The sequence below is a fragment of the Coturnix japonica genome, chromosome 1 (assembly GCF_054131305.1).
Source record: "Coturnix japonica strain WE chromosome 1, WE-NBRP24, whole genome shotgun sequence".
NCBI lineage: Eukaryota > Metazoa > Chordata > Aves > Galliformes > Phasianidae > Coturnix > Coturnix japonica.
Window position 1 is genome coordinate 154,220,505 of NC_140663.1, and position 24,354 is coordinate 154,244,858.

At 47.5% G+C, this 24,354-nt stretch overlaps 1 protein-coding gene across 2 annotated transcripts in view; it reads right to left on the reverse strand.

Annotated features, from left to right (window-relative positions):
- Positions 1-20,409, reverse strand: part of KPNA3 (karyopherin subunit alpha 3) — a 42,876-nt gene extending 22,467 nt beyond the window's left edge. Inside the window, exons 1-2 of one of the 2 annotated variants that reach the window (XM_015851831.2) lie at positions 20,289-20,409; positions 5,377-5,421 (exon numbers count right to left, since the gene is read on the reverse strand). In XM_015851831.2, coding sequence (XP_015707317.1) covers positions 5,377-5,421; positions 20,289-20,369 — 126 coding nt within the window. In that variant the 5' untranslated portion in view covers positions 20,370-20,409. Of the gene's footprint in view, positions 1-5,376; positions 5,422-19,126; positions 19,560-20,288 lie in introns of those variants that run through there. The other variant, XM_085536209.1, reaches the window with a different exon arrangement.
- Between the last annotated feature and the right edge of the window lie 3,945 nt (positions 20,410-24,354).

Below are 24,354 nucleotides of genomic sequence, written 5' to 3' on the forward strand. Positions count from 1 at the left end.
CCTGTTCCAGTGCATTACCACCCTATGTGTGAAAATCTTCCTCCTAATATCTAAGCTAAACCTCCCCTGTCTCTGTTTAAAACCAGAATGACAGAAGGTAGAAATAGATGAAACTGTATGATTCACTTGCTAGCTTGAAACATCTAGGAGTTTTTGGATGCAAGAAGCAAAGTCACAGTGTAACAGTGGTACTGAATACGGATGTGTATCTCACTATAGATGTGTGGCTCTCTTAAAAATAAACATTATTTTGAGAGATCGGTGTTCTTCAGGGCTGTGCCTCTATGACAGTGTAACAGACAGGCTGTGGTATCCAGTTACTCCAGAAAACAAGAAGGAAGATGCATCTTGATAACCTCTCAAACACCCTGAAATACAAGGATAGTAAGAGCTGGAATACAGCTGAGAGTACAGAAAACACAGATGGAACAAAGCATGAATCCCTTTGCGGGTGACTGAACAGCATCTGCACAGAATGGAAGGAATAGCCTTCAACTGGAAAATCACCCTCCCCAAATACCAACTCCTCCAGTTCCCTATAAATCTTTCAGGAACTTAGCAAATAGAGCAGGAGGGCATTTGGGAATGGACACATGAAGATCGGGAACACAGATATAAATGTTTCTCCTTCAACACTGAGAAGTCTTCCATTTCTAGATGTATGTTAAGAATGGCCAGAAGATGCACTATAACTGAACTAACCAAGAACCTGGTTCTCCCCTGTTGCAGTAAGTAGGTTAACAGCTAAGAGCCCCTTACACCTGCACACACAACAGCCAATTCCTTTGGCAGTATTAGCATGCCCGAGAGAGTAATTCCTAATGTTGGTGTTAACCAAAAATAAGCATGGAACAACCATGAGATTTACTGCCCTCGTTTACCTGTAGGAGAGAATTGAATTTCCCAGGACATAACTGACCATAGCTAGAATTTCTGTGAACGCAGGCAACATCTTCAGGCTGTCAGTCATATGCTGTAACAGGTTCAGAAAGTATGACCTGAGCCAGAAAAAGTGAGGTTGGACAAGAAAATTCCTGGAGCTACTCATTGTTTGCAGATGGTTGGACTGAAAAACTGGCAAGAACATATAGAAGAGGATCAAGTGGAGCTTCTGCAGGGGCCTGAGGCAGACAGGCCAGCACTTACTGTAAAGCACTAATACTTTCTTTCTGAGAATACTTGGGGTTGGAGGGCACCTCTGGAGATCATCTAAGTAGAAAAAGACAAAGACAAAAACAAGACCCTGTTCTTATTAGCACATCTTATAAATTCAAAACACTCATGGAACGTTCTAGTGTTAAAAAGCAGCTGAAGGCTATTTGAAACAGCAGTGTATATAGTACATCCATTGATTGCTCCCCTGCATAAGGTTAAAAAAAGAGCATAATTTGCACCTCGACATAACCTTAAAGCACTTGCATTTTGTCATACGGTGAAAAAAAAAAAAAAAAAACCCTTATATTTTTGACACAGACCTTTAAGAGATTCTCAAAGATAAGCTGTTGATGAATGGACTGGATGAGCAGTGACCTTGGTTGAATACTGTCCTAACAACTGACCAGTGGCACAGCATCTTAATAGAGACTAACAGTGAACCTGAAGAGACAACACTGGGTTCAGTCCTTTTCATCATCTTCATTAATGATCTGCATGTTGGGACATGGTATATCCTCAAAGTCTGCAGAAGATGCAAAATTGTGAGGCGTGGCTGAGAAAGTAGAGGGACCTCAACAGTCTAAAGCTGTGACGATAGGAACCTCATGAAAGTACAAAGCCCTGTGCTCCTGGAGGAACAGCCGCAGGCACCAGGACATGCTGGTGGCCACTCAGCTGGAAAGCAGCTCTGCAGTAAATGACACAGCAGTCCTGGCAGGCACTGAGTTGGACATGAACCAGCAATGTGCCCTCATCACAAAGAAGGCTAATGGATCCTGGGCTACACTGAGAAGTGTTGCCAAGCAGGTCTAGGAAGGTGATACTTCCCCTCAACCCAAACCTGGTGCTGCATCTGGAGAGCTATGTCCAGTTCTAGGCTTCCCAGCAGAAGGATGTGGACATACTGAAGAGAATGTAGCAAAGGAGGAGAGAGATAGTGAAGGGACTAGTCCCACAAAGAAAGGCTAAGGGAGTTGGGATTCTTCAGTGTGGAGAGCAGGGGGATCACATAAGCAAATCCCTGAAAGGAAGGTGCCAGACACTGGAGCCAGGCTCTGCCAGTGGTGCCCAGTGCCAGGACCAGAGGCCATGGGCACAAACTGGATCACAGGAGGTTCCCTCTGAACACCAGGAGCCCTTCTGTGCTGTGCAGTGATGGAGCACTGGCACAGGCTGCCCAGGGGCTGTGGGGTCTCCTTGGGGATCTCCTGGAGCTGCCTGGATTTTATGATCTCTAGAGGTCCCTTCCAACCCCTACAAAGAAGAGTAGCAGGTCCGCCCCCAAAGTGTTAAACACTAAACTAAAGTGTTTAGCAAGGCCAATATGGAATCAGAGAAGGACATCTGACTTGGAGGAGTGTCATCTGACTGTCATCTGACAGTGCCAACCCAGGACTGGGCCAGCATTCTGCTGGACAACTGCTATGTCACAGATGACTTCACTTTCTCAGCTAATAGACAAATAAGAGGTTGGGAAAAAAACGTAAAAGAGCTGAAGCTGCCTTCTGAATAAGAGCTGCAACATACTATGGAGACAGCAAATAGGGCTTATATATTTTTGAAACACAATGTGTGGCAACTTGATGTCTGGAATTTCAAGAGTATAAGTACCTCACGTTAATGCACACGAAAAGATATCCATAAAGGGACACACACGGATCAGTGAAGTCGTGCCAACACAGGCATTTCCTGAATTTGAAACAAGCTGGAGTAGCAGCGTTAGCTGTAAAGCTGAAAACTGAAGCAATAGTATTACATCTGATCCACTTAGTTAAATTATGTATCCCTTTACATTTCAGTCCCAAGTCTACACCAGAAGCAGAGGCCTCACACCTGCCACAGAGTTCCTGCAGAAAACCAGGTGGCCACCAGCAGCAGCAGTTCAGTTGCTGCAAATCAACAGTTTGGATGCATGTAGAATCTCTCTTAATGCAGATGACTTTGGGCGTCTGCAGTGCATGACACTCCGCAAACACTCCAAAAGAACACAACTTCCTGTGTTCAAGTGTTCTGCAGCTGCTGCTCGCTCATGATTTACAGCACGACCTACATCCAGTGCTTACATGTCTTTAAGTGTGTAACTGACCTGTGCATGTGACAGAATACTTGTAAGCAGCCTCACAACTGAAGCAGCTGTATGAGGATACGCTGCATTAGATAAGCCATCTTTTACTGCACTGCTTTGCTGAGGGGCATAGGCCTGCCCAAGTGCTATGAATGGCTCTCCGCAGCACAGCTGAGTTACACAGCAAGTTTTACACCAAGTCAACACGCTGGTTCTAAAAAACAGAGGGCCTCTGCCATAATAGCAGCTGAATTTTATGATAATTCAAATATCAAATCCATTACCTGAATCTCATTTTAGCTTATTTAATTTTCCACTCTTTAGCTGTCTGTACATACAGAGACAGGTTTCTCCACACCTCACTTTCTCTGTCAGGATTGATGAGGCCATAGTCAAGTTAAGCTACACAAAACCTTCAGACACGTTCAGCTGGTTTCTTTGATTAGGAAAATACAAAAGCATTAAACAGTTTCTAGATGATGCATCACACTCATGTAAGTACTTAAATTTTTTCCCACTCATCTGGGTCCAATTAGGTTTCTCTAATGATTCCTTGTATTCTAAGGATAAATCCCACATGCCTTGTTTTTTTTAAAATATCATAATGAAAGACAGGAGTGATTCTATGAGAACTCAAAAAGGAAGGAAAAAAAGTATCTTTTCTTAAAAAGAGGAGAAGGATCCCAGAAAATATTAGCATAAGATTCTTGGTATATCCTACAAAAATCATGTAATACATACAGAAAAGATTTATCGAATGAAGTCAATACAGCTTCCATCTCACTTTGATGTTAACAAGGCTTTTGACTTCTCTTAGTCTGCATCTACTGAACTATGCACGTAGAGCACCGACAACTATCCTTGTTTTGTGGTACTATAGGAAGTGACCGAAGGATATTATGCATCACGGGCTGAGTTTCACCTAACAGTGTACTCAACAAGTCCTGCATTTAGGCAGAGAACTGAACTAGATTCACTTCTCACGGTCATTATCTTCCCAGCTACGGTGGCATTTAACCTATCTAATCAAAATCTGACCCTAAAAATCAACTTCCTCTATGGTACAGAAACTGTACTTTCCAGAAAACAAAACATGCTTACTATTGTGGTTTCACACCACTGCTGGGCAGCTCAACTCCACCACACTGCTTTTGCTCCTCCTCCTCAAAGCGCGGGAAAAAATACAACGAAAAGGGGCTCAAAGGTTGAGATAAGGACAGGGAGATCACTCATCAGTTGCCATCACAGGGAAAACAAACTCAGCATAGGGAGATCAATGTAATTTAGTGCTAACAGACTTAAAAGAGGATTTAAAAATTAACAGCAAACTAAAAACTACTACTTCTTCCTTCTACTCTGAGTAGCACAGGGGAACGGGCTGTGGTCACTCCGTAACATTTTATCTCTGCTGCTCCTTTATGGTCACCCTCTATCCCTACTGCACCATGGGCTCCTCCATAGGATGCACAAGGATATCTGCTCCAAGGGCTAAAGGGGAACAGCCTGCTCCCTCCATGGGCCTCTCTTGTGGGCTGCAGGGGAACCTCCCGCCCTCCTGCATTGATGCTGGGGGCTGCAGGGCTGTTCCTCTCCTATTTTGCCCCTCCCAAGTGCTGTTGCATAGAGGTTTTTCCTTTTCTTAAGTCTGCTCTCTCAGAGCACAACCGACGCCGCTCACAGCTCAGCTCCAGCCAGCAGCAGGTCCCTGTTGGAGCAGCTGGAGCTGGCTGTGATCTGACACAGGGCAGCTGCTGAGTGCTGCTCACAGAGGCCACCCCTGCAGCCCTGGCTACCAAAACCTTGCCACATAAGCCCAATACAGTAACTTCCATATCTTCTAAGTGCTAAAATTCTTTTTCCCCCATTCTGAGATTCCAAACATTCAAACAACAGAGAGCTTCGCAATAATATCAAAACTGGTGCAGAAACTGAATCATTCACTTCCAAACATAAATCTGAGTACATCAGTGGTGAGTTCTGCTGTACAGAGCCTATGGACTGGCAGAGTAGCACTAACATTAGAATCCACAGTTCATAACCTGCAAATACACAACTTCTCTATACAAGTCCCAAATGGCAAAGTTTATGGGAAAATATTCAGCAAAGACACCAAAGCACTGTAAGAAAATTAACAGCTGATAAACAGAAGCACTCACCTTCCGCAATTCAATTGTAACTTCGTTTCTGTGTCTTCTCATAGTCTGGAAGAAAAAAGAAAGAAGAGTTTATAGATAAAGGAAGTGCTGTGTATGTTTTGAAATCCACTGTTACTAGGTCAAAAGTACAGTTATTCATTCAAAGATAGGGAAAACTGCATTAATTTAGAACTCAGTCTCTCTTAGTAAGATGCAGGAGTCGTTCTGTTCTTGTTTTTTTAGCACACCTTACAGAAAGCTTTGCTATAAACCACAATAAGTATCCCCAGGACAGAAAATATTTACTGCTCCACAGAGTTTCGCTGGAATGACTCTTTTGGTGTTTATGTGCGTGCACAAAAAGCAGCAAATACAGGTTCAGACAGTCTCAAGATACCTCTATGACCACACTTATACCCAAACAAGCCTGTCATCTGGTCAGAACAGGCCAGAAGACAACTGAGTTCAATGCAAACAAGACAAATCAGGCTCATGGTAAGGTTCATTTTACAGTGGGGAAGGTGTACCATCAGAATGCAATCAGAAGAAAACCAGGACTGGACGACTGCTGGCAGCCTAGGAAGATCAGCCACACTAAAACTCACCCATTAAAATACTTCTATGTTCCATCCTTGCTACTGACCTTCCCTGCCACTTTACGCTCCTTCTGAGTTAAGGCAAATAACTTCCCTATGTTAACAAATGTCTGTGAAAGCAAGCAGTACATAGAAACCAACATTACTGCCCACCATCTAGGATAACACTGAGCATCTTAAAGCTCAAACACAGGTAAACGAAATGAGCTCCCTTGACATGAGTCTATATGGGATGCAGATTCAATGTGAACATTACCCTAACTTTACTGCTCTCAATCCGTTTGCACTGCAGTATCCATTTAATTATCTTAGGCTGACTTAAACATAAGGAAGACTCGTCTTCCTGTTCAGTGTTTAATTAACCAACTCAGGTCCAACACAAGACCAAATCTTCTGTATATAAGCCATACCCCAGCACAACCCATCAATCAACCTGAGCGCCCTTTGTCACACCAAATCCAGTGCTGTAAGTGACATATTATGGAATTTCAGAGATCTAACGGATGCAAGGCGTAATCTGGGATCAAACTGGCAGCTAAGTTCTAATTTCCACCTCCATTTTCTCAATTATCTGTGACAACAATCAAGAATTCATTCTCTACTGAAAGCACACACAAAAAAAAATGAGACCACATCTGAAACTCCTTATGGGATAACCACATTTGTCACCTACCATTCAAACCTCAGCAGTGCAGCATTAGGGCTATGGGCTATTACTTAGACTGTTCCCCTCTTCTTGATTATGTGTTCTCTCCCATAGCAGACAATGATCCCAGCAGTGAAAGAATTGCTCCATGACAGATCTCAATGCAGTTAGATTATCTTTGCCTTGACAGACCCGGCTTCTAAGACCAAAAACATGCCTCACTCATCTGATGACAAGGAAGCCAGGTGCCGTATAGCACCATGCTACTGGATCTATCTGCTATACTGGATCTATCTGCTGAGCTCTTTTAAGCTTTAAAGTGCGCAGATTGATAAGCACAAGCTGTTTTTATTTTATGCAACAGGTTCAAATGATCCAGTGAATGAATTAGAATGTCTTTAAAAGTAGGCATTGAAAACTCACGCTTCAGATGAATTATTTTAGAAATACAGCAGGTTATCGGCATCTTCTTACAGCTCCAGAAGCAAACACAGCATAATCCAACCGCTATAAAAAAGGCTTCTCTTTAAGGAAGCATTACAACTGTAAGAACAAGCTTTCATACGGCCTGCAAGCCCCAGCATGTATGGAGTCAGTATGTATTATATACAAGAGATTTACACCAATAGAAAGCTTAAACATTTTCCCCAGCTAAAACAGAAAACCATCTCCCAACCTAAGCCCATGGATTCCTTGCCAGCTTTCAGGCTGGGAGGACAACCATCTGCTAAAACCTCCGTGCACAGTATTAGCTGCAGCCTGGCAAGACAGCGATGGTGGCAGTACCACGTTTGACATCCATAGCAAATGACTGCAGCCATTTCTCAGCTTAACATACTCAAACGTATAACTTCATGCCAAGCTGAAATGGCATCTCTCGAAACTACAAGACAAAGCTGAACTGTTCCACTGAGTAGAATCAGACTCCAAATCTTCAAATCTCAGGGAAGACTCAGCACAGGCACAATCCTTAAAAACCACAAATTGACACAAGTTTATTACTACAGAACGCAGGATCATATTCAAGGTGAAAAATGGTAAAACAAATAAAGGGTAGTGACTGTTGGTTAGCACATACTGTTAAGAAACAAGAACACACAACAGTTAACAAGCTGCACTACAACCTTACACATCAGTGTACAGACTGGGAGGCACAATCCTTGAGAGCAGCCCTATATACAAGGGTCTGGGGGTCCTGGTGGATGAAAAGCTGAAGATGAGCCAGTAGCATGAGCTTGCAGCTTGGAAAGCAAATGGCATCCGGGGCTCCAACAGAAGAGGGGGTGGCCAGCAGGAACACAGAGGTGATTGTCCCTCTCTGTTCTGCCCTTGTGGGGCCCCATCTGGAGTACTGTGTCCAGTTCTGGGGTCCCAATACAAGGAAGACAGGGAGCTGTTGGAGAGGGTCTGGAGGAGGGCCACAAAACTGATCACCACAAAGCTGCTGGAGCACCTCCCCTATGGAGACAGGCTGAGGGAGCTGGGCTTGTTCAGCCTGGAGGAGAGAAGGCTGCGGGGAGACCTCACTGCAGCCTTACGGTACCTAAAGGGAGCCTACAAACAGGAGGGGAGTCAATAGTTTACTCCCCTCTTCAGTAAATAATGGCAGGACAAGGGGAAATGATTTTCAGCTGAAGGAGGGAAGATTTAGGTTGGATATCAGGGGGAAGTTGTTTACCAAGAGAGTGGTGAGGTGCTGGAACAGGCTGCCCAGAGAGGCTGTAGATACCCTGTTCCTGGAGGTGTTCAAGGCCAGGTTGGATGGGGTCCTGGGCAGCCTGGTCTACTATTACACGTGGAGGTTGGTGTCCCTGCCTGAGCCAGGGGGTTGAAGCTTCATGATCCTTGAGGTCCCTTCCAACCCAAGCCCTTATATGATTCTGCAATCACTCAAGTCACAATTAAGTTCATTAAGTTTTGCAATGAGATCTTCCAGTTTACAGTCTGTGAGGAACAATTTGTTACTGGTGAGGCTGTCAGCCTGACATACCCACAGCCATGCCCCAAGAACACTAAGCCTGCTTACAAGTCACAACCAGACGTTTAGCAAAACTTTATGTCAGGTTCCTCGGTATTTCATAATCTTATGAAACAAATCAGGAAAAATAAATAAATCAATCTACCAGATGTTGCTAGATAGATCAGTATCCTCACTTCTATCCTTCCTGAATACTCTCCCCCAAAGCCAGATGCAAAGCGTTGCATGTCAAGAACTGCACTGACATCTTCCACTTAAAAGAGATGCAATCTCCACTTTCCAAGTACCAAAACAGACTGATGTTTGTTATGTCAGCAAAGAAAGTCACAGTGCGCATTTGGGCTGCTGTGTTATGGACTGCAACTCTTACTAATATAACTCAAATATTGCATTGCTGCTTTTTAGGCTCTCCCATCCTTGCGACAAAGGTCAGGAAGAGCTGAAAACTCAAACATAACAAATGGAGATTGTTTGGGATCTTCTGGCTTAAGCATATAAGAGAAGCATGACCAGCAGGTCAAGGAGGTGATTCTGCCTTTCTACTCTGCTCTAAGGAGACCCCACCTGTAGCACTGTGTCCAGTCCTGGAGCCCTCAGCACAAGAAGGACATGGAGCTGTTGGAGCAGGACCAGAGGAGGGACACAAAGATGATCAGAGGGCTGGAGCACCTCCCCTACAAGGACAGGATGAGAGAGCTGGAGCCGTTCAGCCTGTAGAAGAGAAGGCTGCAGGGGGAGCTCACAGAGGCCTTCCAGTACCCGAAGGGGACCTACAGGAAAGCTGGGAAGGGGCTTCTTATAAGGGCATCTCATGACAGGACAAGGGGAAATGGTTTTAGATTAGACGAGGTAGAATTAGACTAGATGATAGGAAGAAATGGTTTACTGTGAGGATGGTGAGACACTGCAACAGGTTGCCCAGTGAGGCTGTGGATGCCCCCTCCCTGGAAGCATTCAAGGCCAGGCTGGATGGGGCTGTGAGCAACCTGGTCTAGACAAAGGTGTCCCTGCCTACAGCAGGGGGTTGGATCTAGATGACCAGATCTTAAAGGTCCCTTCCAACCCAAGCCACTCTATGATTGTATGGCATGTACCTCACCAGTAACATCTGTGAAACCTTCTATGTGGGGCTCTCAATGTGAGCAAGAGCAAGGGTATGTCAGAGCTCACTGCCACTCCTTGCCTTTCAGAAAGCCATCCACACCTTTGTGGCCAAGAAAAACAAACGAGTACTCTGAAGTCCTGGATAGCACTTAGATTAAGTTTGTAAGGAGGGCATTAAGTCTGGTAAACAAGCTTCTTTGGCTGCTTGAGCCTTTAACTGAACAATACATTACACTACTTGAAAAGGTAACTCCCATAAACAAACAGAAACAAAACAAAGAAATAAAAGGAATCCAGCAATCAGTCAGCTGCTTTAGCCTAAGGTATATCAGACCAAAACCACAGTGATCATCCAGTTCCAACCCCCTGCTATGTGCAGGGTCACCAACCACCAGCCCAGGCTGCCCAGAGCCACATCCAGCCTGGCCTTGAATGCCTCCAGGGATGGGGCATCCACAGCCTCCTTGGGCAACCTGTTCCAAATATATCAGCTCCCTGTGTGTAAAAAGCTTCCTCCTAATATCTAACCTAAACCTCCCAAAGTGCTATGAATTTTAAATATTTTAACCATTTTCAGCTATACCTGTTGGGTTAGAGGGAAGATGAAAGCACAGCCACCATTTAATGGCTCAATCTACCAAGCACGTTAACAAGGAGATCTGGAGCTCAGTGTGGGGTTCATCCAGACCTGCCACCTCGTTATGCAGAATACCTAAGGAGTGCCATCTTTTAATCAACGCATTTATACCGTTTCCATCAGTGCTGGAAGAGGAAAGACTTGGAGAAGAAAAGGCTCCAACGTGATCTGAGAGCAGCTTTTCAGTATCTAAATGGGGGTTACAGGAAAGAATGAGAAAGACTCTTTATAAGGGTCTGTGGTGACAGAACAAGGGGAAATGGTTGCAAGCTCAAAGTAGGCAGATTTAGGTCGGATATAAGGAAAAAAACCTTTTACAGTGAGGGTGGTGAGGCACTGGAACAGGTTATCTAATGAAGTGGTAGATGCCCCATCCCTGGAGACTTTCAACATGAGGCTGGATCAGGCGCTGATAACCTGATGTGGTTGTGGTGACCGTTCATTGCAGGGGAGCTGGACTAGACGGCCTTTACAGGTCCCTTCCAACTCTAAGGATTCTGAGAGTTCTGGTGATTCTCTGAACACAGAGTGTGTTTTCAGGAACCCGGATAAGACGCGCATTTAGCTGCTTTTGGACTTTGACTATTAAAAGGAAACAAGGGAAGAAATTAATTGACTGATTCTCATTTCTCAGAGTCTACAAACTTCATTAAAAGATAACTGGTCACTGAAATGCTTTCTTTCTGCTCTTGCCTTTCACCGTTTTGGGAACCGGTCTCGGAAAACCAGGAGATAAATGCTGACAGGAAAGAGCTCCCCTGAATACATAGCTGGAATGGTACATAGCTTGATTAGACATACAGGGCACCATTTGCAAGTCAATTCCAATCTGCTTCCACCTGCCTAACTGAAGAAAGAACTGGCCCAGTTCCAACAGCTGGATTGGATTGAACTAATCGCTCCCCCCCTGCACATAAGCGTACCCTGCAGCATAGTTTTAACCAGTTTACAATGTGGCAGTGGGTGCAGTACAGGGAGAGAAGGCGTTTCCATTGATGAAGTAAGTAAACACTGTTCGTCCCCAGAAATCTTTTTACTAGCTCTTCTTCCTTATTCCTTCTGACACCTTTGAGCAAGCATGAAATACCACAACGCATGTGAAAATACAACAGCCTCAGAAGCTGGGCTGGTTCTGGACACAAGGCAAAAAATCCAAGAGCTCCTTTGTATGAAATATTCCAGATGAGCGAGGTTAGCAGCTGCCTGTCTTCAGTTAACATTACAAGTTAGATGTTCACTATTTACATTGGAATATAATTTGTTTGTCTGTTCAAAGTTGAGGCTTAGACTGATGATACTGTTGTACTTGTTCTGGTAGAGCTGGCTTCAGCCAAAAACAAAGCGGCAGACAAAGAGACACTGATAGAAGCTGATGCTGCTGTTCTACTCGTTCACATCTTCAAAGCACACAGAGCCAGCTCCAACAACAGCAAGCAAAAGCAGTGTATTAATCCAAAATGCTGGGACTATTAACACAAAACTCTGGGGCAGCATCACAGTGGTGTGAATGTGTGTACTTAACACTAGAAGTACTTAGAATACAAGAACTCAGAACTGAAATCAATGATAATGTGGACACGAGTCCCTTCTATTTCTTCCCAGAAAGAAATAGACTCAAGTATCTGAACCTGGAGAGTCTCAGCAGAGTGGGTGCATCGGGTACCCACTGACTCTCTTACTCAATGAGGAGCAATGACTCACTGCAGTCAGACATGCAAGCTGATACAAAAAGCCACAAGCCTCCAATTATTGTTGCTCATGGTGCTGAGTCACCTGAAAGCCCTGTAGATGCAAAGCTGCCCATCCACGTTCTCCTCTTCTTCTATTCCAAGTGACCTCCACAGAAAAGCAGTTGCTGAGTTTTCTTCTAACGTGCTCTTCTACTCCTCAAGGTCCTGACAGCTCCTCCTCTTTGCACTCCTTTAACCTACATACTGAGCTGCCACCAAAGATGTGAGTTGTGAGCACTCCTGTTTTAATTTCCATACACTAATTACCAAGCTTAAAGGTAGAGATACATCAAGCAGCCCTCAGGAGACTGGACTCAAAGCAATTCAGCTGTTTGCATTCAACACAAATTGCACTGAAACTGAAGGACACAATGCAATCCAGAGTATAACCGTTATCTGCTGTTTTAACACAGAATGAAAGAAGGGTTGGAATTTTCTGTTTAACACCAAAACACAAGCGTAGGCCATTCATCACACCTTGACTAGAGAAGGCAGAAGGTTCCAATACATCCGCATGGGCTCCACCAAAGGTCAAGTGAAGCTTCCAGGTAAAGCCCAAGCTAACTCAGCACCACACAACTGTCTGCTCAGGCTGACAGGCAGCCAAGCCAGGATCACCAGCTCATTCTAAGTTTTGTCCTGTACTCGCACCAGAAGGAACAAGCAATCTGACTTCTCCTAGGAGGAGGAGCCAGCATTCCTCCTACTCCCTGACTGAGGAGGGCAAGTAAAGGGCTGACAATAGCAAGACTAGGGGAAATGGATCCAAGTTGAAGGAAGATTTAGGTTGGATGTTAGGGGGAAGTTCTTCACTAGGAGAGTGGTTAGGCCCTGGAACAGGCTGCCCAGGGAGGTTGTGGATGCCCCGTCCTTGGAGGTGTTCAAGACCAGGTTGGACGGGGCCCTGGGCAACCTGATCTAGTAAATGTGTATGTTTGGTGGCCCTGCCAGGCAGGGGGGTTGGAACTACATGATCCTTGAGGTCCCTTCCAACCCGGGTCATGCTGTGATTCTTTGAAGGACAAAGAACACCCACCAGTCTGCTTGAAGGGGAGCCCTCCAAAGGGCACGTAGCATAGAAGAATCCAGCTCAGAGTTAGTCCTGTTTCTTCCCCAACTAACAGACTTTAAAAGAAACCACATCCATCACTTTTAATGCAGTACTTCACAGCCAATATATCATCTTCACTTGTGTACTGGACATGAGACAATAGAAAATAGAGTAAAATTGAAATGGCTCTTCACAGTAACCAGGTGCAACTATCAGACTTCTTTAAATCTTAAATCAACATAAAAGCTTAATTTTAAATATAATCAACATAAAAGCTTAATTTTCAATATAAGAGCTCCTTATAAAACTGCAGATGACCGCTTTCCATAATCTAATTACCAAATGAAGCCTTTGGTCAGAAAGGCCTCACAGACTCCTGCCACAGAAGATGAGACATTCTTAAGCTTGCCAAACATTTATCCTAGCTTCCCACCCCCCCCCCCCCCTCCTTCACATGAAGAAATCCAAGCAAACAGGAGTAACTTTCCCCATCTCTCTTTTAAGCCAAGAAGTGGCAGACCCCCCTTTGCTGGGACAGGCTGGATTTCCATAACCAGGGCACTGAATTTGCAACTTACTTTCCTTATGCTCCCTTCAAAAATGCCAGCTCAAGCTAATGACAAAACCTAGGTCTCTTCCCTCTGACAGACAGAACACATCCTCAGCTAAGGACAAGCCAGACAACTCCTTGTGCAATCTGTGTTTCAGCAAAGACACTCTGTTTCCAGATGCTTAAACAGTCTTCAACTGTAACACTAAAGTACCTCCTCCCCACAAAGTGGGGAAAAAGTCCAGTTATTCCTATCTATAAAATGGGAAACAATAAATGCAATTTGCATGAATTCACTGGGTGTCATGATGGAAAACGAAACAAACTAAGACCTTACAGGGGCAAAGTGAGCCACCCTCCAACAGGGGACACACGTGGGTCACATTGGCTCACATGGGAGAGAGCTCCAGAGTCTCTGCATAACACCAGTTTTGTGACTTAGACTGTGGTTGTTCTGGAAAAGTTAAGGACTAGGTTAGGAAAGGACTGACAATAGCAGGACTAGGGGAAATGGTTTTAAGTTAAAAGAGGGAAGATTTAGGTTGGATGTTAGGGGGAAGTTCTTCACTAGGAGAGTGGTTAGGCCCTGGAACAGGCTGCCCAGGGAGGTTGTGGATGCCCCGTCCTTGGAGGTGTTCAAGACCAGGTTGGACGGGGCCCTGGGCAACCTGATCTAGTAAATGTGTATGTTTGGTGGCCCTGCCAGGCAGGGGGTTGGAACTACATGATCCTTGAGATCCCTTCCAACTCGGCTCATTCTGTGATTCTGAGACCTGCAAACCTGAGATATCACACCACACCTGGCCAGGAATCCCTTCCTGTATCTCTGAAAAGCAGGCAACGAGGTGCCCCTACATGTGTCTGACCACCTTAACCTCACACAAATGAGGTCCGACCACATTCTGTACAGCAAGTTTGCAATAGGATTTGATCACTCATTAAAAAGCATCTCCATCGAGGCTAACAAGTCAAACTGTGAGGAAGCTCCTTCTCCAAGCTGACCTGTTTTTAGTCACCCATTCCATCACTGCCTCCAAAGTCCATTTGTTATTGAACTCGACAATAACCATGGTCAAAAACGTACGAGAACCTCAGTGGAACACAAATATTAAAGAATGAGAGAAATGACCTTCCTCAACAAATTTACTGGTGTCAACCTGACTGCAAAGGGCTAACAGTCATAGAACCATAGAATGGTTTGGGTTGGAAGGTACCTTCGACATCATCCAGTTCCAGCCCCTTGCTATAGGCAGGGATACCTCCCTTTACTCCAAGGTCTGCTCTCTCCTCTTCATGCCAGTCTCCCTGAGCATCCACTCATCTTCTCCAGATGTGACTGACAAGCTCAGGAAGCAGAAGATGAAAAGAATGAAGCACAGAGCTCATCCACTAGCTGACTCCATAGACAGCTTGTCCTGGTGCAAGACAAGCTTCTAGAATAAACTCTTTGGTTACCAACATCAAATTAAGTGGAATGGAACCCAAAGCCCACAGCCCCAGCTCTCACAGAAGGATCCAGGAATACCAGCTCAGCACCAGTTTCACATCCCATCAGCTTCAAGCAGCTCGCTGCCTCTTCACGCCTTACACATTAGATGTTCATTTCCATCTCTAACCCCACAACACATGCAAATCTGATCACTTGGTGGTAGCTGTTACATCCTTCCAAGCGTTGCTTCTTCAGGTAACACGGTTTTAGAGGAAAAGAATCATCCCAGGCTTTGTGCTGGTACTGCACAAGCATTATGGAAAACCTCAAACAACTTACGTGAAAGAAAGCTTCCCATATCTGCATCTTATTTCCTACCCAAGCAGTTCTTCTTGTGGTGCAGGCATGTATATCTGCATTCTCCCGGGAGCGTAGTGGCCTGAAAGGCTAATAAAGGAGCTGGAGAGTTGCAGGTTAGAAGCTCTGCCTGAGCATATTCAATGTTACATTAAATGCAGTTCCCAGCAGGAAGCTACCTGACACCTGTGCTTTCACTTTGACTCCTGAACTGCACTGAGGCCATTAAGGCAGGAGGATCACAGATGCTTAATCACACAGAATCACAGAGTGACCCGGGTTGGAAGGGACCTCAAGGATCATGTAGTTCCAACCCCCCTGCCTGGCAGGGCCACCAAACATACACATTTACCAGATCAGGTTGCCCAAAGCCCCGTCTAACCTGGTCTTGAACACCTCCAAGGACGGGGCATCCACAACCTCCCTGGGCAGCCTGTTCCAGGGCCTAACCACTCTCCTAGTGAAGAAGTTCCCCTTAACATCCAACCTAAATCTTCCCTCTTTCAACTTAAAACTATTTCCCATTAAACCAACTTAAATCAGCCACTCCAGCCCTGTTCCCTCCCAACCCTTGCTTGCCAATGTTAGATCCCGTGCCAGGAAAGCGAGAGGCAGAAGGCTGATCAACCTGCAAGGTGGGTTACTGCAAAATACTTGGAAATAACTGCCTTTCTGGGACTGCTACAAGCCTTATTTGTTTCAGCTGGTGTTGGAGGGAATTGCAGGGAGGCTGAAGAAGCAGCAATCAGTGCACAAACAGTACCCTAAGATGAGCCAGTAGCATCACATCCCCTCATTTATTAACACTGCACAGCTATGGTACCTCCACTGCAATACGCCTTGGACATCTGACAGGAGCACGGCTCGCAGTCAGCGCACACCCTTCTCAGATGCCCAGAGATCATGGATTTGGCCTCCCCACAACAATATTCCTCTGCTTGCAAAAAAACTCATGGCAGTCTGACAGAAAAATGTGAATAAATCTGAGCATTTTCAAGAGGTAGATCCACACCACCAGCGAAACAGGAACTGCAAACACACAGAAGATGCCAGAGCTGCTGGTGGAGATCAGGGTTAAGCCCAATACTTAGATCTGCCTCATTCAGGATAAGGTTGTTGATGGCAAGGAATAAGAACGGATGCCACGAAGTCAGATGACACAGACCAAAAGGTGATAGAGTGGGCTCAAAAATGTAACTGGAGGAGACACTGCTGGCCGTGACACCTCAATTTATCAAGACCTTTTAAATGTTATTTAGCCAAGGATGCTGAATGAACCTGATAACAACAAACTGGCTGAACGCTTTGATCTTTCAAGGTCAGGCTGGATGTGGCTCTGGGCAGCCTGGTCTGGTGGTTGGTGACCCTGCACATAGCAGGGGAGTTGAAACTGGCTGATCATTGTGGTCCTTTTCAAGCCCCGGCCATTCTATGATTCTACGATCATCTCCTTCTTCAAGACGGTGCCTGCTACTGTAACAGAGAATAAGTGACACGTTTCTGTTCCAAGAAGTAGCCACTGAGCCTTAAGACTACATGGTGGCCATGAACACAGGCAGGCGCTCTCCTTGTACATGGGACAATTTTAAAAGCCCTCGCACATCTCTGGAGAATATAAAATCGAGAAGGCCGTGAGCATAAACTTTTCTGGCACTTGTTCATCCAAATGAAGGCATCGGTGTCTTGGCTTCTACCACCCAGCTGTGCAGGTTCAGGTTAGTTCCGACTGCTGCTAATCACATTTCAGTGCCTATAAAAATAGAAGAGCCTCCTCACTAATAAAAGTAAGACCACAAGCTAACATTAAGTGAGCAGCACTTTATTTCTGGCATTTCATTTTGCCATTATTCTTTTTTTGCGGGGTTAACAAGATCTGAATTCCAGCCCTATACATGCAACCATACCTCCTTAATGCAGGAGGGCAACAGCAATGTAAGAAACTTCCAACCCAATCTAAGACTTGAGAAGCGCACGGGTCAAACAGTCAGTGCAACTGACTGCTAATCTGCCCAACAGATCCTCTTCCTTGGGCTTAGGAGGGGAGCACAGGGCACAAAGGTCTGTCCTAGAGTCAGACAGAAGTACTTACTCATCTTTTGTTTGCCTTTTAAAGTCGCATTAACAAACAGCAAAGACGATGGTGGCCTAGCAAACCCAGTAATAAAATATGAGTTAACTACAAATTAAAGGAGTAAGCGTTCTGGTCTGCCGTAATAGTCTGTACCCAGAGGGGATCAATAACAACTCATCAGTATTTATTAGAAGCCAAAGGAAGGCTGCTAAGGTATCCTTCAAATGCTTTTGAGCCTGATGAGTTCAAAGGCAGGGACTGTCTCCAGGCAGAAGGTGACTCAACAACGCTGCTTTCAAACCCAACCTGGGAACTTACGGTATGGAATAGCTGAGATTTTGGGCAAGAACTGTTTTGTGGAGAACTGGGCCACAGAAATGATCAGGGGGCTGGAGCACCTCCCCTATGAGGACAGGCTGAGGGAGTTGGGTTTGTTCAGCCTGGAGAGGAGAAGTTTGCGGGGTGACCTCATTGCAGCCTTTCAATACATGAAGGGAACCTGCACCCAGGAGGGGAGTAAACTCTTCAAAAGGGCTGACAATAGCAGGACATGGGGAAATGGAACCAAGTTGAAAGAGGGAAGATTTAGGTTGGATGTTAGGGGGACGTTCTTCACTAGGAGAGTGGTTAGGCCCTGGAACAGGCTGCCCAGGGAGGTTGTGGATGCCCCGTCCTTGGAGGTGTTCAAGGCCAGGTTGGACGGGGCCCTGGGCAACCTGATCTAGTAAATGTGTATGTTTGGTGGCCCTGCCAGGCAGGGGGGTTGGAACTACATGATCCTTGAGGTCCCTTCCAACCCGGGTCATTGTGTGATTCTGTGAGAACTGATCATCTCAATGAATACAGACGGACACACCATCAGGACATACAGTGGTATCTGAGGATAAGTACAGTAAGTGATAGCAATTATACAGCACCGCTGCGCTTCTTTCTTTCTCTGCTATAAATTTAGCTTAAATTCTAGACACCCGAGTTACATAAAATTTACTCATAGAAGCACTTTGAACTCGAGCTTTCAAATAAGGATCATGATCAAGAAAACAAAAATCAAGTCAAAAAGGACGTACAGTAGAAAATTTCAGATATGTGATAGGAATTAAGTTGTCCTTAAGACATGACAGACACTGACATCTCTAATTCTTTTAAATGAATCTAAATTTCACTCTAGTGAGTATCCATTCTACTGTTACTTATTCCTGTGTTTAATCTGCTTGGCGCCCACAAAAGACTCATCTCAGCTCCTGACCTGTCCCAAAAGCAGGGATGCCAGCTTCAGCTCCAGCAGAGTTAACGTGGTTATCCGGCACAGTCTTGAGCTCAGCCACAAAAGGATCCAGTCAGCAGACTGGGAGATAACCCTGGAGGATCCGCTTCTCCAGAACTGCAAATACCCTATTCCAAAATAATTACTCCGCTTCAGGAGCAAACATTCTCCTGAGAGCGGGGGGACCTCAGCAGGGCTGCTCTAACTAATCCCAGTGAAGCTCAGGCTGTCAATTCTCCTCTCCCCCCCACACACAGAGGGAGATATTTAATTCCCCCTCCCCCCCCCCCCATCTTGGGCACGCTATAACATAAGGAAGGATGGATGACGGCTCAGTTTGCACCGGGCATCGACATACCTAACCTTTCCCTGTTTGGAGCTCCGATGGATTCAGGCCAGGGGCTGAGGAAGCAGCAACAAAGCCAGCGAGCAGCACGGGCAGCTGAGGCATGGGTTTAAATGAATGAGGAGCCACAGGAAGAGCCTCGGTGGAGGAGAAGGGAAGGAGGAACCCACCACGCCTCCTCCTGCCCTGAGAAGCAACTGCTTCAAGAAAAGATGGGAATTTTTAGCTACTTCCTAACGTTTCCCAGCGTTACCCAGAAGCGTTGAAGTTAAAGAGCTCCTCACACGCGATATTACTGCGAGGAAGCTCTACCATCGTAAGTTCAGCAAAAAATTAAAGGAAAGATTAGTTCGCATCGGGGGAATGTCTGCTTCAAGGCACCGCCGCCGCTGAGCCCGACCCGCAGCCAGCCGTCCCCACCCAGACAATAGCAGAGGTGGGGATCCTGCACAGACACCACACGCGATCCTAAGGGCCGATCGCAGAAGTCCATCTCGGTGATAGCACTGGAGGTGAGGAGCACCCTTAGGAGAAGTCAGCGCACACTGACACGGCCTGAGCCTTTCATTCCTGTGAACCCTCATCTGATTCGAGCCCCGCTGAGGTTCCAGCACGGCTCCCACCCCTTTCTCTTCCCGTTACAGAACCTCAAACACAACAGGGGTGGGATGAGCTCCCAGCCCAGCCCCGTTGCGGAGCGATCCCTGCCGGGGGGCAGACGGGCCTTCAGCCCCACATCGCCCCGGTGGTGCCTCCGACTGAGCCAGCCGCCAATTCGGCGCCTACCGACACTTAGACACAGCACGGCAGGCTGACTGCGGGCGGAGCGGGCCGGGAAGCCCCACAGGAGGCGAGGAGCGGCCCCGGGATGGGCGCACGGCTCCGGCCCGGCCACAAAAGGCGGCGGCACCATTGTCCGCTCCGTGGCCCCGGGGGCGGCAGTGCCGGGGGCCGCCCCCCTCCCCGTCCCACCCCCCGCTCCCGTCGGCCGCGCCCGAGTGACGGAGGCTCCGCGGCGCTTCCCCCCCCTCCGGCCGCCTCTTCCCGCCGGCAGCGCCGCGAGCGCGGCCAGGCCCCGGCCCCGGCCCCGGCCCCGGCCCCTCCTCTCGCCGCCCGCCCGCTGCCGGAGGAGGAGGAGGAGGCGGAGGCCAGGCCCCGCCGGCCCGTCGCCTACCTCCACGTCGCGGCCCTTGTTCTTGAAGCTCTTGATGCGGTGGTTCTCCAGGCCGGCGGAGGCGGCGGCGTTCTCGGCCATGGCGGCGGCTGCTCCCGGCGGCTGAGGCGGCTCCGGCAGCGGCTGGAGCGAGGGGCGGGGGGGAGCAGAGCGGGGCGGGGGACGCGCCGTGACGAGCGCGCGCCGCGGGGGGCGGGAGGAGAATGGCGGGAGGGGGAGGGGAGGGAGGGAGGGGGCGCGCCGCCGTTGCCCAGTGACTGCCAGAGCGGCGGGCGGCACGCAGCCAATCACAGCGCGGATCCGGCCGCTAAGCCCCGCCCCCTGCCCGCCGCGCTTGCGCCTTTGGGGCTGAAGGACGGAGCGCGCTTCCCGGTGTGCACCGCGTTGGCGCGGGGCGTGCTGGGAGGTGTAGTCCGCAGCGGGCGGCGGCCTCGCACGTGGAGCGGGAGGAGCCGGCAGCGCCGCGCCAAGGCCTGAGGACACGGGGAGCGACACGAGTGTGGGAGCACAGTGCGGACAGACGGAGCTACAGCTAATGAGGGAACACGGCCATGTGCGAACTGCGGTGTGAGGGACTGAGGGTGCGCTGAGCGCCGCTGTGTGAGAGCGCTGAGGTGAGGATGGGGCGGACAGTGAGAGGGTGATGTGGGGAATCGGCGTCACCAGGGTTGGAAAGGACCGACATCATCAAACAGTCCAACAGCTCTGTTACCAACCGCTCTGTTACCAACAGCTCTGTTACCAACAGCTCCCACTGAGCCACGGCCCTCAGCACCACATCCAATGTTCATTGAGCACCACCATGGTCGGTGACTCCACCACCTCCCTGGGCAGTGCATTCCAATGCCTGACTACCCTTTCCGAGAAGTAATACTTCCTAATGTCCAGCCTGAATCTCCCCTGGCGCAGCTTAAAACCATTCCCTCTAGTTCTATCACTAACAACACAAGAGAAGAGGCCAACCCCCAGCTCACTACAACCTCCCTTCAGGAAGTTATAGAGAGCTGTAAGGTCTCCCCTGAGCCTCCTCCAGGCTGGACATTCCCAGCTCCTTCAGCTTCTCCTCAAGAAGAGCATGTTTCTTGGAAATAGCACCCAGTTCCCTCAGAAACCTCAAGCCATGTCACATTCACACCCAGCCACGTCAAGGTGGCTTCTAGGCCTGACACTCGCTGCTGTGAAGGAGAATGGGATCCAGCTGCCCAGCTGTCTTCAGGAGAGCTGCCGAAGCAGATTCAGTAGCTGAGAACTTCTCTTTGCCCGCCAAGGAAGGTGGTGCGGCCGCCAGCTGCGGTTGCTCAGAGCCGCTTGGACATCAGAGCAGTGCCGGCGCAGCCACTGCCAGACAGGGGTGTTGCGTTTATCCTCTGGAGGAGCTGCTAGCCATTGCCACGAACAAAGGGACTTTGTTCAGATCCATTCAACATAACCTATGAGGTAAAGTGGAAAACTTGTGAATAAAAAATGGGAAGTGTACTGAGGCTGAGGCAACTCAGCTTACCAATCCGTAAACCTACACCCACCAAATAGGTGGTATGTTTATATACAGTGGTGGTGATCATAGTATGGAGTTGCAGAGGTTGAAAGGGATCTCAAGAGATCCCAATTGCTACCACAGACTCCAAATCAGAATCACAGAATCATAGAATAACCCAAGTTGGAAGGCACCCCTAAGGACCATTGAGCCCCATTTCTTCCTGCTCATCATATAAGCCTGTCAGTTGCTGCGGTGCATTGGGTGAGTTTTAGTATACACTCAGGAATTGGATACCTCTTAGAGCTGTATGGCAGTTTGATTAGTTTTACTGCCTGAATAAAGCTTCTTGGTGGAGCTGTTGACTAGATAATTAAACTTGCTTGTGCTCAGAGTAAAAACAGTCTGATGTAGTTCAGCAAATACTGCTTTTTGGCACTATAATTAGCAGACACTGCTAAAGGGTGAGGAGTGGGTACTTTGCTGCTTTGGAAACCGAACAAATGATACAGCTCAGGGTGGCTGTTATTCCTCACATTTTGAAGTACTTTCTATCACTGATGTCAGTGTTATCTTGATAGGATAAGTTATGTTCTTACCTCATGGTGACTAGGACTTAGTAATGATCATGAAGTCCTGGTGAAGACTCAAACCTTGTCAAATGCCATCGTAGAAGGTGAGATAACACGCACTGAAGGAGAGGTAAGATAGATCCACCGCAAGAGAAACAAATTGAAAGTTGCTGTGTGTGAAGATACACATGCAGGTAGGAAAATTCCCCATCTGAAAATGAATCTGGGAAAGTGTTGGGGAAAATACAGCTTTTTTCCTGTTCTTATGCTTTTCTTAAGGCATCCATTGTAATACTGATGCAATACTGACTATGATGAGCTTTTGGTCTGACCTAGCATTATCCTTATCTGCCACTTTGCCTGTCTCACACCAGGGTCCACGTTCTTCAGTAATCCACACTAGAGGCATCCTACCTAGCGACACACTCCAGTCTGGGGTGAAAAATGCAACTCTTTGGGCTGAAAGCTCAGCTACGGTCTAGGATGGCTTACACAAGGATACTGGCCACATTAGGAGCATGTACTTCATGAAATTTGGCTTCCTGGTGTCCATTCAGAGTCCTTCAATGGTATCTCAATGGGCCTAGCAGTCTTAAGTATGTCTCTACTGCAGTACAACGTGTGCTGCTTCCCACAGGCAGCATAGCCATAGCTCTTTGCAGGACCAGTCATCCCCACTTTAGTATAGTTACAGCAACAGAGGGTGAGCTGGAGCTCAGGGAAACCAGGACCCTCCTGAGGCCACCTCTGCCAGGGTCCATACTGGTGAGTTATAGGGCCAAGTATGGGCACAGCTCCATCATAGCTCAGCAGAGACTAAGGACAAGAGCCCTGCTTACAAGCAGTCCCCGCCAGCACTCCTCACATCTCAATCCTTTCGTTGATCCAAAGCCAGCCAGCTGCGCTGTCAGAGCTGGCCCTGGGCCCAGCCAACCCCAGGAGGAGGAGGAGAATGTCCTTGGTGCCAGAACACACACCTGGAGCTGCAGATACCTCCTGACATCTGACTTCCAGGCCACTGCAGAACCAGAGTGGTCACTGGGATGTATGCCAGGGCCCTAGGCCAGCCCTTAGAAATTTAAGGTGGATAACAATCAGTGATGTGTGCCATCCTACCCACAGCTTTGGGTATAGAGATATAGTTTGCAGAGCCACGGGTCTTCCAGTTTCCTGGGGTTTGGCATTAGGATGTAAATATTGGAAAGCTGGGCTAAGCAGGGCTGTGAGCAGCAAAAATTGATGGGCTGGCTGATTTCCCTGGCATAAACATCTCTGTGTGGTCTGCTCCATAGCCCAGACCCTCCAGTACAGGCAGCTTGGGGATGCCCAGCCCCAAAAAAGGAGCAGGAAATTCCTGACACAGATGAAGCTGCATCTGAAGAAGACAGCAGAGGGATGTTTACAGGAATGGTCCCTGAGGGCCTAGGAAACACTGTCTGCAGGATAGCTCTCTTAATTTATATTTCCAAGTGGATAATTTATTGGTATAATTGGGAGTTTGCTTTCTTCTCCTGATTACAGATGCGCAGAACACCGCAGTAGAGGCAGTGAGAAAGAAGTGTGTCTGGAAGGGAGATAACTGCAAAGAGCTCTACAGCAGGGAAAATAACATCATTGGATCTGGGAAACTCTGCAGGGATAATGAAAACCTTCTTTAAACATAGTGGTCACAGGGTATGGGTTGCCACATTCCTCACCCTCTGCAGCAGGAGAGGTTTGGTTCTGCTTCATGGCAAAGGGGAAGCCTGTCTGTCTTTGAAGCTTTTGGACTCAACCAGCCGGCATGGGAAGAACCACAGCTTGCTCCCACCAGTGGGTGCTGCTCCCCTTGACCTAAAACTGGCACTTGGTTACAAGGAGACCTGAATGGATGAAGGAGCATGGGCAGAGGTTAAACCAGACAGCTTTGCTCTGAAGACTTTAATACAACTGAGTCAATCTGCCATGGCTGGACCACACTGATGTCATTTGCACCAGCTCTGCATGGCTGCAAGGAGGCAGGCTGACAGTGCAACACATT